We start from the raw sequence: 14566 nt of genomic DNA, 5'->3' as shown, positions 1-14566 counted from the left end.
TCTGTCACTCGGGCCGGGGTCCTGTGCGAGTCCACGTGATGCTCAGCATGCCATGCCTGCCCTTGTAGGTGTGGCCTGCCCATGCGCCGTGCTGCTGGGTCCTATCCCGCCGTGGGGGCGACACACTCCCCACGTGTTGGGTTCGCGCTCAAGAGGCAGAATCGCCGGCTCCGAGGGCGTCTGCGTTCACCGTTCACGCTGCCTTCTGCAGTGCGGACTGGCTTGTATTTCCTTTTTAGGGAAGCTGGAGGTTTGTGCTCGAGTGGTGGGTAGATTTCCTCTGGCTGCGAATTCCTGTGCTCAGGGAATTGGCCCGTCTGTGCCCCGGGGTCCTGTAGCTTTTGCCCACGTACTGGAGCGGTCTCAGAGCAAAGAGAGTAGTCCTTCGTGGACCACGTTGGCTACACCCTGTTGGCACTGCATTTGTTTTTAACAAGTGGGAGTTTGGGGGCGCCTGGGTGGCTCGGTCGGTTGAGCGTCTGCCTTCTGCTCAGGCCATGGGGGTCCTGGGATCGAGTCCCGCATCGGGCTCCCTGCTCACCGGGGAGCCTGCTTCTCCCTCTCCCTCCACCCCTGCCTCATGTTTGTGCGCATGCTCTCTCTCTCCTCTCAAATAAATAAATAAATAAATAAATCTATAAAAAAACAAGTGGAAGTTTGTTTCTGTCCACTTGACTGTTACTCTTTCATGCTGTGATTATTTTTGTCATTTCTCTTAAACAGACTGTTACCCCCTCTCTGGGGACTTGGTCAGCACAAAGTTCTCTTTTCTTTAGGTTTTTTTTTTTTTTTTAAGATTTTATTTATTTATTTGAGAGAGAGAGAATGAGAGACAGAGAGCATGAGAGGGAGGAGGGTCAGAGGGAGAAGCAGACTCCCTGCCGAGCAGGGAGCCCGATGCGGGACTCGATCCCGGGACTCCAGGATCATGACCTGAGCCGAAGGCAGTCGCTTAACCAACTGAGCCACCCAGGCGCCCTCTTTTCTTTAGGTTTCTTTTCTTTTCTTTTCAAGTTTTCTTATCTATTTCATCTATGTGGAGCTCACAGCAGCTGTTTTTCCAGGTGGCCGGCCCACGCCCCCGCCCACATGCAAGCAGCCTGCTGCCCTGGCCTCCCACCGCCCCTCATGGCTGCCCACGGCCACCCTGGCCTCCCTGAGGCTATCCTGGCCCCCACAGCCCCCCAAGACTGCCCATGGCCCACCACAGCCCCACACAGCCACCCCAGCCCCCCCAGGCCCCCCCAGCCCCCCACAGCCCCCCTCGGCATCATGCACTTCTGGGCTTTCCTGGGTCCTGGGGGCATTGGGCATTGGGTGTCCTGTCGTTTTTGCCACCAGGCCTACCCCAGGCCACCTTGTAGTGCTCCAAGCGAGCTCTGAGATTCACCTGACCCAGGAGCCCCTGCTAGCCCCTCCCTCCACGTGCCCCACACCCTTCTGTTCTCGTAGACCAGAGCGGGTTCTGGTCCGTCTGGCTGGAGTCCTAGGAGCCCCACTATTGGGATCACTGCTCGGGGCAGGAAAACTTGCTGAGGGGGGCAGAGGGCCCTCGCAGGGTGGGCAGACACCCTGGGCCGTGATTTAAGAGTCCTTCGGGAGTTTTTGTGACTGCACAGTGCCAAACAGGAAGTACTTTTCCCTGACTTTGTGGTTCTCCCTGAGACATCCCAACTGGGACAGTTAGGGCTGAGTTGATGGATTCCATCCTGCTTAGCCCCCTCCCTGCCCGCCTTGCGTGGAGATGCGCGTGTGTTTACTGGGGCCAGCGTCCAGCTCCTGGTGTGCGTCATCTGGAGCTTCCAGAACACTGCCCTTTACTGGTGGTGTTCCTTCAGAGGCGGAAGCCAAGGCCCAGAAAGGTGGTAAGCGGCAGAGAAGGCTTGGAGCCCTGTTGTGTCCAGAGTCCCCACCCTCCTGCAGGGACCCAGGGCCTCTTGTAGAAGTTGGGGGGCTGGGGCCTGTGGGAGACCCCGACTTGCAGCCCTGGGCCCAGGGGCTATGTGACTGGGACTCGGGTTGCGGTTTGTGGCTTCTGCTGTAGGCTTCGGAGTGAGGTTGGCTGGATGTGCAGACGAGCCACTCATACTCTGCCCCGGGGGCTTGGGGGGGTCGGCTTGCCTCTCCTGGCCAGGTTGGTGCAGAGATGTGGGGCACCCCACTACATGTCCATCTCTGGCTGAGCATTCGTGTTTGAGCTCCCACACGTCCTCCCCCCCGTGACTCATGCCAGGTCTTTGTGGCATGGAGGGCTGGAGGGGGCAGGCAGGCAGCCTTCTTTCTGCGCCTGTGGTCTGGGGCTGTGCCGGGCCAGCAGGCGGGCGAGTGCTGGGCTCCTGACCAGCCCGTGTGTGGGAAGACCTCTCTGAGCAGGACCTTAGCAAGCTGAGTGAGGGCTGGCCGGGTGAGCAGGGAGGTGCTTTGGGCAGACAGAGCAGGCTGGGTTGTGTCCCTGGGAGGGGGACCAGGCCGAGTCAGGGGACACGAAGCCAGGGCACTGCTGGGCTCAGAAGGGATCTACTGAGATACCCTAATGCTGAGCATTCCAGCGGTTTCTGGGCGTTTGCTGCTGTCTGAGCGGTGTGCGTAGCTATAGCCTGGACCGCGCCCTTGATGGCTGGCTTCTTAGGGCGCTTCTGAGGAGCGGTCAGGCGCCCTCCCCTTTTCTTTGAAGCTTTTCCGCCCTAGCTTTCCCCAGGCTCTCTGGCCTCCCCGTGCACTAGGCTGGCCATCTTTATGGCCGGGAAGATCCTGCTGACTTGGCTTCCTTCTGCCTTGTGGGGCACATGGGGGGAGGTGACTTTGGTGGAGCCAGGGGCAGGAGCTTGGCCAGCCGAGTGGGAGTGATGGAGGGGCCCAGGCTGATGGGTGCCAGGTGGGAGCCAGTGGGCCCCGAGTTTTCCTTGAAAAGCCAGCCTGGCCACTTCCTGAGGGCAGGGCTCAGCCACAGGACCAAAGTGTGTGTAGGAGAACCATGTGCTCGGGCGGGTGGGTGTGCCATGGGGACAGGTGGCCAGTAGGTGAGTGACCGAGTGACTGAGCCTCTTCTTTTCTTCTCTTGCAGGGACTCCGACCGTCATGTTAAGGTAAAGCAGAGGGGCTCAGTGCTGAACATGCTAAGGAGGCTGGACAAAATCAGGTTCAGAGGTCACAAGAGAGATGACTTCCTCGATCTAGCAGAGTCTCCAAATGCCTCAGACACCGAATGTGGAGATGAAGTGCCCCTGAAAATACCTCGGACCTTGACCCGGGACAGTGAGGAGCTGAGGGACCCTGTGAGTATGCCGTGCGGGCCTCAGCAGCGGGAATGTCCTCCTCCTCTGTTTGGCCTCAGCCCCGGGTGGGCGAGGGGCCATCCCCCATCCTCAGATGGTCAAGCTGAGCCCTGTCCTGCCTGGTCCAGCTTCCCCTCTGTCCTTGTCTTGCTCCCCATTGGACCTCACTGGCAGGTGCTCGTCCCCCTGATCGAGGATCAGAGAGCCTTGCCTTTACCACGGGTCTGTCCAGCCACTGGATTTCTTTTCCTTCCTCATTGGCTTCCTCGGTGGTTGGCAAACTTCTCACGGGGGAATCATGCACAGAGCCCTCGGCAGCTGGCTGAGGCCGGGCTGGGCCCTCATCGTGCCATGTGGAGACAGAGCTGGCCCCTGTGGGCTGGTCTGCAGGGCTCTCTTTAATGGGGCACCAAATATCCATTGAGCACCTCAGCCTGGCAGCGTGGCTGTGGCGGGAACCGGGCTTGAGTGAGCCCTGTCTTCCGGAAGCTTGTGCCTCTTCAGCTGGGAGTGGGGCCGGGGCGGGGCAGGCTCTCTGGCCAGATGTGATTGCAAGGCTCACCATTGTGGGCACAGCTGCCCGAGGGTTCCCCTTTGCCAGTGAAGAAGCCCAGAGCCATCTTACCTGGTGTGGATGACCTAAGTCGGTGGTCCGTTGGTTTCCTCTCTGAGCACCCGAGCCAGCTTTTCTTCTCCGGTGTGGCCTGTGAGCGCTCGCCTGCTCTGGTTTCTTATATTATTAATGCCTTAGAACGGGGACTACACGTTTGCTCCTGGCAGGAATGAATAATTTACTGGCACTGCCTCCTGGGAGCCAGGCTGCCTGATCAGGTGTTGGCCGCTGTCCCCTGGTGTAGGTGGGCTGGTCCTCCAGCCTCGGGGTCCGTGGGGGCCGGGTCTCCCAGTGCACGGTGTCTCCCAGTGCACGGTGTGTTGCAGAGCGCCGCGGGCCGGCGGCAGCCTGGGGCACCATGAGCCGTGGCTCTCCGTGGTGGTCCTTGGGCCGAGTGTGCCATGGCCTCTCAGGAGCGTGAATCCCCACGTGGGGGTCTGAGCTCACTGCAGGGTGTGACAGGGATCCTGCAGTGGCCTCGTCTGGCCCCATGCTCTGTCTGTCCATCCCTCTAGGACTCCGCGGCAGCCACTTTGCTGTGGGTGCTGTCTCAGTAGAGACCTGGCTTGCCCTGGGGCGCAGCCCCCGGTGTGGGGATGGCGGCCGAAGGTCCAGAGGGTCTGCAGGGCCGGGCCCGTGCCCCACTGAGGTCGGGTCTGAGGCTGCAGGGAGGCCTGAGTGGTGGTGGCGCTGGAATGTGCCGTCGATGCGTTGACCACTCCCCACTGCGGGACCCTCTCCCCTGGCCCACGTCCCTGGGGTGGGCGTGCTGGGCCCGTGCTGTCTGTTGTCCTGGTGGCTGTTACCAGGTCGCCTGCCCACCCTGCCACGGCCCGGGGTGTCGCCCCACAGCTTTCTGCTCTGCCGGCCCAGTGGGTGGAGAGCATGGCTCTGATTCCCGGCTGTTCCTCTGAGGGAGGCTGGTCATCTTTGTGCTTAGGCTTTGGGTTCTTTCTACTTTATTTCTTGTTTGTTGTGGTGAAATATAGCTAAAACTCACCGTTTTGGCCACTGGTACGTGCACAGGGCATTAAGTGCATTCACAGTGTCGTGCGACCGTCACCCCATCTGTCTCTAGAACATCGTCCTCACCGCAAGCGGAAGCCCCTTCTCCATTAAACACTGACCCCCACACCGTCCCCCAGCCCCTGGCGCCCACATCTACTTCCCGTCTCTGTGGACCGACTGGCCCAGCAACCTGCAAGAGAATCCTGTAGTACCTGTCGGTTCGTGCCTGGCTGGTCTCTGGGTCCTGGGCAGAGATGAGTGGGCGCAGGGGTGGAGGGGAAGGGCGTGGGCAGGGGAGGGGTCCTGGGCTGGCAGACGGGCTTGAGGAGGTCCAAGACAGTGGGATATGTGGGGAGAGCGTGCAGCAGTTGGGGTGATATCCAGCTTCAGGGTGTGGCTGGGGGGGGAGGGCCGCTGCAGATGAGGACAGGGACTGAGGCCAGGGCCGACCGGGTGGGTCAGTGACAGGCCAGTGAGGAGAGGTGTGACGGGGAGGGTACCAGAGCCCTAGAGCTGGGGACAGACAAGTGACCCCGTGCACGGGGGGCCAAGGGGCAGACTCTTCTAGGAGCAGGAGGTCCTGCCCTGAGGGGCAGCAGGGGAGCCCAGGAGGTGGGGAGTTGGAGGCCACCATTCTAAGGGAGCTGGAAGAAGTGGCCCAGCCCACTTCCCTGGCTTTATGGTGGTGATGCTGCGGCCTTGGGGGTTTGCTCAGCTGAAGGGACCTGAGGGGCTCATACCTCAGAATTCCTGAGTGCCGCCCCTGGGGCCCGCCATCCCCATCGGTGCTCCCTGCCAGCTGGTCAGCTCCCTGGAGCAGCCCCTTCTCCTCCCTGTGGTCCACGGGGCTCTGGCTCAGAGCTGCCTTCAGCACCGAGCACCCAGAACCCTGAACCCCCATCCAGGGGGACCCTGCGGGGGGATACTTGATGCTCTGGGGCAAGTTCCAGATGGACTTCGTTCCAGCGTCCTAGAGACTGATGTGCATTACAGCCTCCGAGGGCTTGGACTCATGCATTCGGACGTGGCCCCGTGAATGGGGGGCGTCCTGCCCGCTTTCGGGGAGGAGTTGGCAGTTGTAACGGAGGTTGAGTGTTCTGCTTCCACGTCCGTGCAGAGCCGCTTTTCCTGGCCAGTCTCCGCCCTCTGCCGTGTGGCCACCGCCTTGGTTGTCAAGGTGGGGGACGGGCAGGGGAGGGATGAGTTCGTGCGCAGGGGGGATGGGTCTAGCGGCAGCGGGCAGCGGTAACCGGAGCCTGCCCTGCACCCCTCGGACGTTAGGCGGTGGTTTTACTTAGTCCTCTGCGCAACAGGACAGGCCCCGTTTGGAGTTTGCTCATGTCAGGGAGCCACCGTTCCTTCAGATTTACGCAGCCTGGCCTGCGGACATGACCTCCCCAGCCGCCTTGCGTCCTGTCAGTCCAGCTCCGGGCTGCAAGGGGGACAGGGCCTGCGGCTGGGCTCACCCTCCTCCTGGGAGGCCAGCGCAGGTTTGGATGGTTGCCTTCCCTCCGCAGCCTGAGACTGGCGTGACTCTCAAGAGGCTTAGCGTCACGCTTCTGGCTTTAATTTTTTTTAATCATTTCTAAAAGCTGACCTCGCTGGGCTCCAGGGATGTCCACGTTGTCCGAGATGTCCCTTCCAGCGGCAGGTGAGGCCGAGGTGAACTGATGCAGGCTTCGGCAGAACGACACCTTCCTTGCCCAGCAGGGGCTCTGTTGGCCCAGCCCTTGCCGAGGAGGGGTCCTCAGGGCTCGCCTCTGAGAAGCGGGGTGCTTGGAGGTGGCTCCTCTGAGCTCTTGGTGTTTCTCTTGTAGGCTGGTCCGGGGACCCTCATCATGGCTGCAGGAGTCCAGGACTTTAACCGGACAGAGTTTGATCGATTAAATGAGATCAAAGGTCACCTGGAAATCGCCTTATTGGAAAAACACTTCTTACGTGAGTACCCCTGGGTGGGGTGATGGGGAGAATGCAGTCCTGCAGACGTGCAGCAGGGTGTTGGGGCTGGTGAAGCCCCGTGCCTGCTGTCACCGGGCTCGCTCGTGCTGGGGACACGTGTGGCCCCCCGTGTGACGTCCCCAGCGGAAGCTCCCTGTGCTGCTCCGCCAAGACCAGCGCTCTTGTCTGCGCGCTACAGGTCTTTACTCTGGGGTAAGGGAGGATGTCCCAGGGAGGCAGGGATTTTGCTGCTTCTGACGGATCTGGGGTGTTGCATTTCCGGCAGTTGGCTTTCATACCGTGTTCTGTTTAGTTTCGCATCAAGGAGGGAGGATGAGCCCGAGGGGTTCCTCGTTGGGTGGCCGTCCGCGTTGGTATGTGGGCCATTCCCTGCCGCTGTGGTTTTGGCCTCTTGGGTGCAAATGGGAGAGACTGCTGTGGGGGCGTCTGCCAGCTCCTCGTGGAGATGATCTCATCTGACTCCTGCCTTGGCTCTCTCACCACCCTCTGTCCTGCTCTCCAGACCGGAGCCACAGGGCTCGGGTGAGGGCCCCCGCGCAGGGACAGCCCCCCGGCTGGGAGGGGGTTTAGAGCAGGCAGATTGCCGTGGCGCCCGCGCACATGCCCTACTGTGCCATATGGAGCTTCCACGACTGACACCAGGGCCAGAGCAGAGCTGCTGGGATGACACAGGAAGAGAGAAGCAGCCTCCTGGCCCCGTGAGCCCAGAGCCGGCCCGGAGCTGCCGGGCCAGGAGGAAGGGCCCGCAGGCAGGTCCCCCCCCTGCTTTCCTTCCCTTGCGTCTGCTGGCCCACAGACACCACTCCCTCCATGTCCCTACGGGCGCCGCCCCCCTCGTCCACACACTGGGGGTTTTCGGGGCTCCAGCCGTGGGCCCCCCAGCTCTGCAGCTACGTGGGGCCCCTCGCCTGCACATGACAGCGGGTGTCTGTGCCGTGGTGGGGAGCCTTGGGGGCTGGCCCTGCCTTCTTCTCCTGGAAGCAGGGGACCTGGCTGTCCCGGCATTTCTGCACAGTGTCCTGCCACCCGGGGGCTGCAGCCCTGCCTTCCCTCAGAATTCCTCTAGCCTGTCCACGCTCCCTCGGCACAAGTGTGTGTGCACGTACGTGTGTACAAGATCGTCGACTGTGTGTGTGCAGGTGTGGTGTCTTCCCTCTTCCAGCTGGGCTGGAGCACCCATGGTTCTGAGGACAGTGCTGCGGAACGACTCGGTCTCCCCTCAAGTCCAAGGTCGTCGCTGGGCGGCTCAGACAGGCAGGGCCAGGCTGGGTCAGCCCGGGGCTACGGGCGGTGATGGGCCCGCCTGATTAGGTCCTGGTGACTTGGTGCCTGTGACCTTGGCCTGTGCTGAGGTCCCGCAGGGAGGCTCTGCGTGAACGGAGGGGCAGGCTGCCCCACTGGTTCCCTGGCCAGTCCGGACAGAGATGGACAGACCCTGCCCCAGGCATCGGCTGGTGGAGCCTCGTGCAGTTGCCTTTGTGGATCAAGTGGCCAAATACAGGTGGTTTCACGGGGGCTTGATGAAGCAGCAGAGCCAAGTGCCGTCCATGTCTGACTGGGGAGCCCCAGCCGGGGAGCGGAGCAGCAGGCCCACGGGAGCAGGGGTTACCTGGCAGAGGCGGGGCAGGTGGGATGCACCTACTGACCAGGCAGCTGGGCAGGCAGGATGGCTGGGACCCACAGGGACGCCTCTCTGGGCCGACCCTTTCTGCATCCACCCCCCCAAGGCGCTGCGCGGCTGGTGTCCTTGGTCCGTCCTCATGGTCTGTCCTCGGTGTTTTGCCAAAGGAGCATCTCGTTTACTTTTGGTCAGCTCATGTTGTAGAAGCGTAAGGTGCAACCAAGTGGCAGTGACGGGCATTTTTTTAAACTGTGGAACATTTCAAGCAGATATAGAAGCAGAGTATCTCACATGCTCACGTTCAGCTTCAGCAAGAGGCAGCCGGCGGCGGGCAGGTGGCCCCCACCACCCCGGCTTGGGAAGCCAGTCCTGCCAGCCTCCTGTCCTTCATCTGTACTTTTCAGCTGGCAGCTCGTGGTGTTTTAAAAATGAACGCCACGCGTCTGATATCACAGCTGAAAACATCAAGTTGTCCTTTCTAATCTTCAGACCTCCAGCCCGAGCTCAGATTTCCCCAATTGTCTCCTTTTTTTTGCAACTCCTGGAGTAGGCCCCAAGGCCCCACGTTGAGTGGCTGGTGCTGGTTCTCTGCGTCCCTTGCTCTTTGTGGAGGAAACCAGGCCTGCTCTGGGGGCAACTCCACCCCGGACCTTGTTCGGGGCGACCCCGTGGGCTCCCCACGGAGCACTCTCTGGGAGGACTCCCTCGGTGGTGGCTTCCCTGCGGTGGTGTCTGTCCGTGGTCACGTGGCTTCGATCCGTCATCCCGCTGGAGGTTACAGAACGGTAATTTCCCACCCCTCCATTTGCTCACTGACCTGTTTCTGAAAACCTAACTACTTGGTTGCTCGAGGGATGACTCCTAGAGCAGAGGCAGGATACAGGCTTGAATTTTTCCCTTTATTGTCCGGTTTCCAAAATCAGGAGCCGATTCCCTACTCAGCATCCTCCAAAGGTGACCAGTGAGGGTGCTGAGCTTTTTGGTGTCATCATGAGATCGTGGCCTTGAACATAGCTGATGTGTCTTAGTCGCTGTGGCCACTGCCCCCTTGGTGCTCAGGTAGACCCACTTCTGGGCGGCGGGGGCCTCCTCCAGTTTGCTTCTGAGTCCCTTCAACATGAGCCAGTCCTCTGTGAGCAATCCCTTGCTTTCTGGTGTGACAAGACACTCTGGGCTCTTCTTCCTTTTTTTTTTTTTTTTTTTTTAAGATTTATTTATTGGGGAGAGAGAGAGCGTGCATGTGGAGGTGGGGGAGGGGCAAAGGGAGAGAATCCCAAGCAGACTCCCCGTTGAGTGCGGAGCCCGATGCAGGGCTGCATCGCAGGACCCTGAGATCATGACCTGAGCCGAAATCAGGAGTCCAGTGCTCAACCAACTGAGCCACCCAGGTCCCCCTCCGCCCAGGCTCCTCTTAAACATTTCCTGCCCCTGTCCTGGAATCAGCCATTTCCCCTGGCTCCTGTTGGTCGAAAGTGGTTTTTAGAAGGTAAATAAGGATTCTGGGGGTACTCACTGCTGTCAGTGTTTCTAGACCTTTCCAGTGGGCAGAGGTGGGGCATCCCGAGTTCATTCAGATAGTTTGGATTTTTTTTTTTTTTAAAGATTATTTATTTATTTATTTGACAGAGAGAGAGATAGCGAGAGCAGGAACACAAGCAGGGGGAGTGGGAGAGGGAGAAGCAGGCTTCCCGCCGAGCAGGGAGCCCGATGTGGGACTCGATCCCAGGACCCCGGGATCATGACCTGAGCCAAAGGCAGACGCTTAACGACTGAGCCACCCGGGCGCCCCTCATTCAGATAGTTTGAATTCACGTCCAAGACCATGGGGTTTTTGGGTTTTGTTTTTTTTTTAATAATGATAAAGTATACAGATGATCTAAAACTTGCCATCTTAACCATTTTGGTGTGTGCCCTTCAGTGGTGTTGACCCGTTCATGGTGTTGTGACGCCATCACCACCATGTGGCTGCTCATGAAGCTGAAACCCTGTTCCTGTGAAACCACAGGTCCCCCTCCCCTGGCGCCACCATCTGTCTCCGTGAATCTTACTCCTCCAGGGGCCTCGTGTAAGTGGAACCTTATGGTATTTGTGTTTTTGTGTTGGGTTGGCCTCACGGAGCACAGTGTCCTCCGGGTTCATCAGCTCATGGCAGATGTGAGCATCTCCTTCCTTCCGCTGTGCGGACGGGCCACACTGTGTCTGTCTGTGGGCAGCGGGCCCTCGTGTGGCTGCTGTGAGCAACGGCGTGCGTTTTCTCTTCGAGCCCCCTGCTCTCAAACCCCGAGGGCTTCACCTGACCTCATCAGACTGTTCTCTGCGTCTCTGCTGCTGCCCATCCTGGTTCTCGCGAGCGACATGGGCAAGGCCTTGTTTGTTTTATCCCCAGGTCACACACGCAGCGGCCTTGGGATGCGGTCCCCGCACGGCCCCGCTGTGTTTGCTGGTTCCTCTGCGCTCGGGGGAACCGATCCCACGAGGGTCGTACGGTGACGCGACTGTGCATTTTCCCCTTCGCGGCTACATCACCAACTCAACACAGACTTGCTGCGTGTGTTTCTTGTCGCTTGAGATCTTGAGAGATCACTTCTGTTTCCGGTTCACTTTTTCTTTTGACCCAATTTCAGATTCACAGGAAGGTGCCAAGAAGAATGCAAAGCTAGTTTTCAGCTAGAGTGTTCCCAAAGATAGCATCTTACCATGTTTGTTTGCCTGTCGGTCTTGTATCCTTCCTTCTGTCCACCTATGTGTTTTGTTTTCTGACCCTGTTTGTGGTCTCTGTGGACACAATGTCCCTTGGGCTCCAATTGCTTCTGTGTATTTCCTGAGAAGCGAGCATATTCTCTCACCTAACAGTCCAGGTATCACTCTCTGGAATGAATGGGGATGCCAGACAGTTATCTAACCTGAGACTGCAACACATGCAGTCATGTCCTGGAATTTCTACCAGAAGGTCCCCGGTCACACGTTACGCGCAGGTGTCCTGTGTCCTCAGGCTCCTGTCACCGAGCAGGGATGTTGACATTCTCCAAGAGTGCAGGTCCCTCGGTTTGGGTGTGTCTGATGTCCCCATGGGGAGATCAGGTAAGGAGCATCACAGGAGTGATTCTATAGCCTCAGTGCATCCGTCAGGAGGTGCACGATGTCATTTCGTCTTATTGACACGTATTGTAAAGAGTTCTTTCCTTTTTTTAATTTTTTTTTCAAATTTTTATTTGAGAGAGAGAGAGTGCACGCATGAGCAAGGGGGTGGGGCAGAGGGAGAGGGAGAAGCAGGCCCCCCGTTGAGCAGGGTGCCCGACATGGGGCTCGATCCCAGGGATCTCAGGATCATGACCTGAGCTGAAGTCAAATGTTCAACCGACTGAGCCACCCAGGTGCCCCTAAAACTATTTACGTGCAAAGTCAGGGTATATTCAGAGAAATGGAGTTTGTCTTACTGTACATCTTCGTTCCTTCTCTCTGGACAACCAGGTGTCTTTTGATTTTGCAGTTTATCCTTCCCTGACTCTTTCGTAGAAGCAAATATGTACGTTTGTTCTTACCTTCCCCCTTAGATAAATCTTGTCCTGCTCTCACTTTCTCCACACTTACATTGCCTCCCGGAGGTCCCTCCAGATGGTCCTTCGACGTGTTCCATGTCCTGTGTGCCATGTGGATCCTGCATGCACGGTTTAACCCTCCGGCGTCCTATGACGGTGCATCCATTGCCGCCAGCCACTTACATGGTAACAGGTGGTTCTCCCGGGACTGCGCCGTGGGTACCCGGGCTGGGCCTGTTCTTAGATCCTGAGCGGCACAGGAGAGCCTGTCTTTCTCCACTGCTGCATCCGTCTTGGTAGCCAGGGGAGCATAGCGTGTAGGAAAGGATCTACAGTGTTCTTGACACCCAGAGTTGTTGTGGGTGCTGTTGACCTGGCCTCCATGTGCCAGCGTGGCCGCCCTGCCTGCTCCGGGTCTGCAGGGGAGGTGCTGACGTGGGCAGGGGGCAGCTTTGCTGTCCACCGGGGAGCGGCCGGCTGGGGACGTTCGCCCCTTCGAGCCCTCAGCGCCCCCATCTGCAGAACGCCCAAGTGCTCAGTGTTAAAGTTCCATTTAATTACCTGTAGTATTTTCTCTCTGAAAGGAGATGATTATTGTTTGTGGAGAGGAGGAAATAGCCCAAGTGTGCAGCGGCTCGCTTCACCATGAAATATTGAGCAGTACAAATGTCCCCGTGAGGAATGACGTGGGACGGGCAACGTGAGATGGAAGTGCGTTCTGGCTCGTGACGGGAGGCAGGAGCCCGAATCTGTTAAAGAGGCCCATAAACGAGTTAAAAGCATCATACATTTTCATTTAGCAGCTGCTGCTTTCTGAGCTCACGCGCACTGTTCCCGTTTCTGTGCATTTCTCTGTCTCCTGCTGGGTGCGGGCCCTGGGAAAGGAGGTTGTCCAACACTGTGAGCAGCACACACAGGCTCTCCCCGGAAGTGACTTGGTGTGTAATTTGGATCTTGGAGGAAAGGCTTATGGGGCCTTGGGTCTGGGGGCATCCCAGTGGCCAGGCTGAGCCTGAGGCACCCTTACCTGAGTGCAGTTTCTGTGTTGCCGGGCGGTTTCTTCTTCCCGTGTTGAGGTGAAGGCCCGTGGATTCCTCCCTGGACATGCCAGAGCGTGCTCTCCCAGGGGGCCACACTCCGGGGTCTTGAGCCCTTGGGGTAGGGACCGTCCTCACTGGGCCACCGACACCTACCCGGCGCCAGGCGCATGTGGGTTCCCGGCGGACGGCAGAGGTAGGAGCTCTTGCAGAACATTCTCGGGGAGAGGGTGCCCCTTGCTCCTGAGCCCCCATGCTGCGGCAAGCTCCCCTTCCTGCCCTGATACGCGGCGGGTCAGTGTAGCTCTCTGCTACCCGCGTGAGAGGGTTTCCCAGAGAGGCTGGCCAGGGAGGCGAGCAATCCACTCCGGTGGCCTGCAGGAGCTCTGAATGCCTAGACTTAGCAGGAGGGCCCTGGAGTGAAGGGAAGTTTCTGAGCAGCCAGTATGGGTGATTCAGGGTGAGGAAGAGCTTTCTCACCCACAAAGTCACCTACAAACAGGAGGGCCCGGGGAGCTGCCCGCGGCCTGCTGCTGGGGGGCAGGTGTCCAGATGAGGTGAGGCGGCCATTCGAGGCCTGCGGGTGGCAGGGTGATCTCGGCCTGCAGATGTCCATCTGGGGGTCTGGCTACTCATTTGTTTGGCTCTGCTCCTGCTGTAGTTCGCTGATGTTAAGCAGAAGGTGAAGACAGGTAACAGAGGTGAGACTGGATATGCAGATCAGATGAGCTTTATTTCGGAAGAAGTGGAATTGGCCCCAAAGAAAATGGCTTGAACGACCCACTGGGTGGGCCAGAATTCCAAATTTCTAGATCCCTTCCTTTGCCGGGTGAGAATGTGCCCTTTAATTATTCACATGGATAATTGAGGATGTGGGGGATAATTGTGGATGTTGAGCCTCGAGAGGCCAGCTCACCACCCCAGGCTGTGTCGCCCTAGCGCCTGCCGAGCACCCCGCCTGCCCAGCTCACACTTCAGGGGAGAGACCCCTGCATCCTGCCCGCGCCGGGCGTGCTCCCAGGGCTGCAGGCATCTTGGGGTGAGGGGTGAAGTCGGGGAGGAAGCTGGCACACGCCTGCCTGTGTGTTAGATGCCTCCGTGTCCGGGGTCTGGCAGTGTCTTTTGACAGGCCCTTTGGAAGATGACAGAACTGAACTCCATGGCAAGTGTTAAGTCAGGAGCTGGGCTGAGTTCTGGGACCTGTCTCATTGCTGCTCTGCATCCACCCCCTGAACACCTCACCGGCTCCCTGCGCTGTGAGGATGTGATCCCCACTTACAGGTGGCACACCTGAGCTCCGTGTGTACAGGGCCATCCTCTGCCGCCTGCTGGCCGTCCCCTCCTGCCGAGACCCTTGTCGGTGTGCATGAGGCCCAACTGGCCGAGATGGGTTGTCCTGTGCTGTGGGGTTGCCCCAACTTCCCAGGCCTGAGAGGGGACTCTTCCTTATCCGCATTTCATTTCCTCTCCGGAGCTAGATTCTTGTGTGAAGATGAAGGTCACTGCTGCCTTAT

The 14566-nt window shown here is 58.9% G+C and overlaps 1 protein-coding gene across 5 annotated transcripts in view; it reads left to right on the top strand.

The window, feature by feature from the left end:
- The window catches only part of GRAMD4 (GRAM domain containing 4), a 70389-nt gene that overhangs the window by 15099 nt on the left and 40724 nt on the right, over nucleotides 1–14566 (top strand). For all 5 annotated transcript variants that reach the window (XM_021687819.2, XM_021687816.2, XM_021687815.2 and 2 more), the window contains exons 2-3: nucleotides 3065–3275; nucleotides 6714–6834. In XM_021687819.2, coding sequence (XP_021543494.1) covers nucleotides 3114–3275; nucleotides 6714–6834 — 283 coding nt within the window. In that variant the 5' untranslated portion in view covers nucleotides 3065–3113. The remainder of the gene's footprint in view (nucleotides 1–3064; nucleotides 3276–6713; nucleotides 6835–14566) is intronic.

The sequence above is a fragment of the Neomonachus schauinslandi genome, chromosome 5, assembly GCF_002201575.2.
Source record: "Neomonachus schauinslandi chromosome 5, ASM220157v2, whole genome shotgun sequence".
NCBI lineage: Eukaryota > Metazoa > Chordata > Mammalia > Carnivora > Phocidae > Neomonachus > Neomonachus schauinslandi.
Note: the sequence above shows the minus strand (reverse complement) of the source record. Positions and strands in the feature narration are given on the sequence as shown.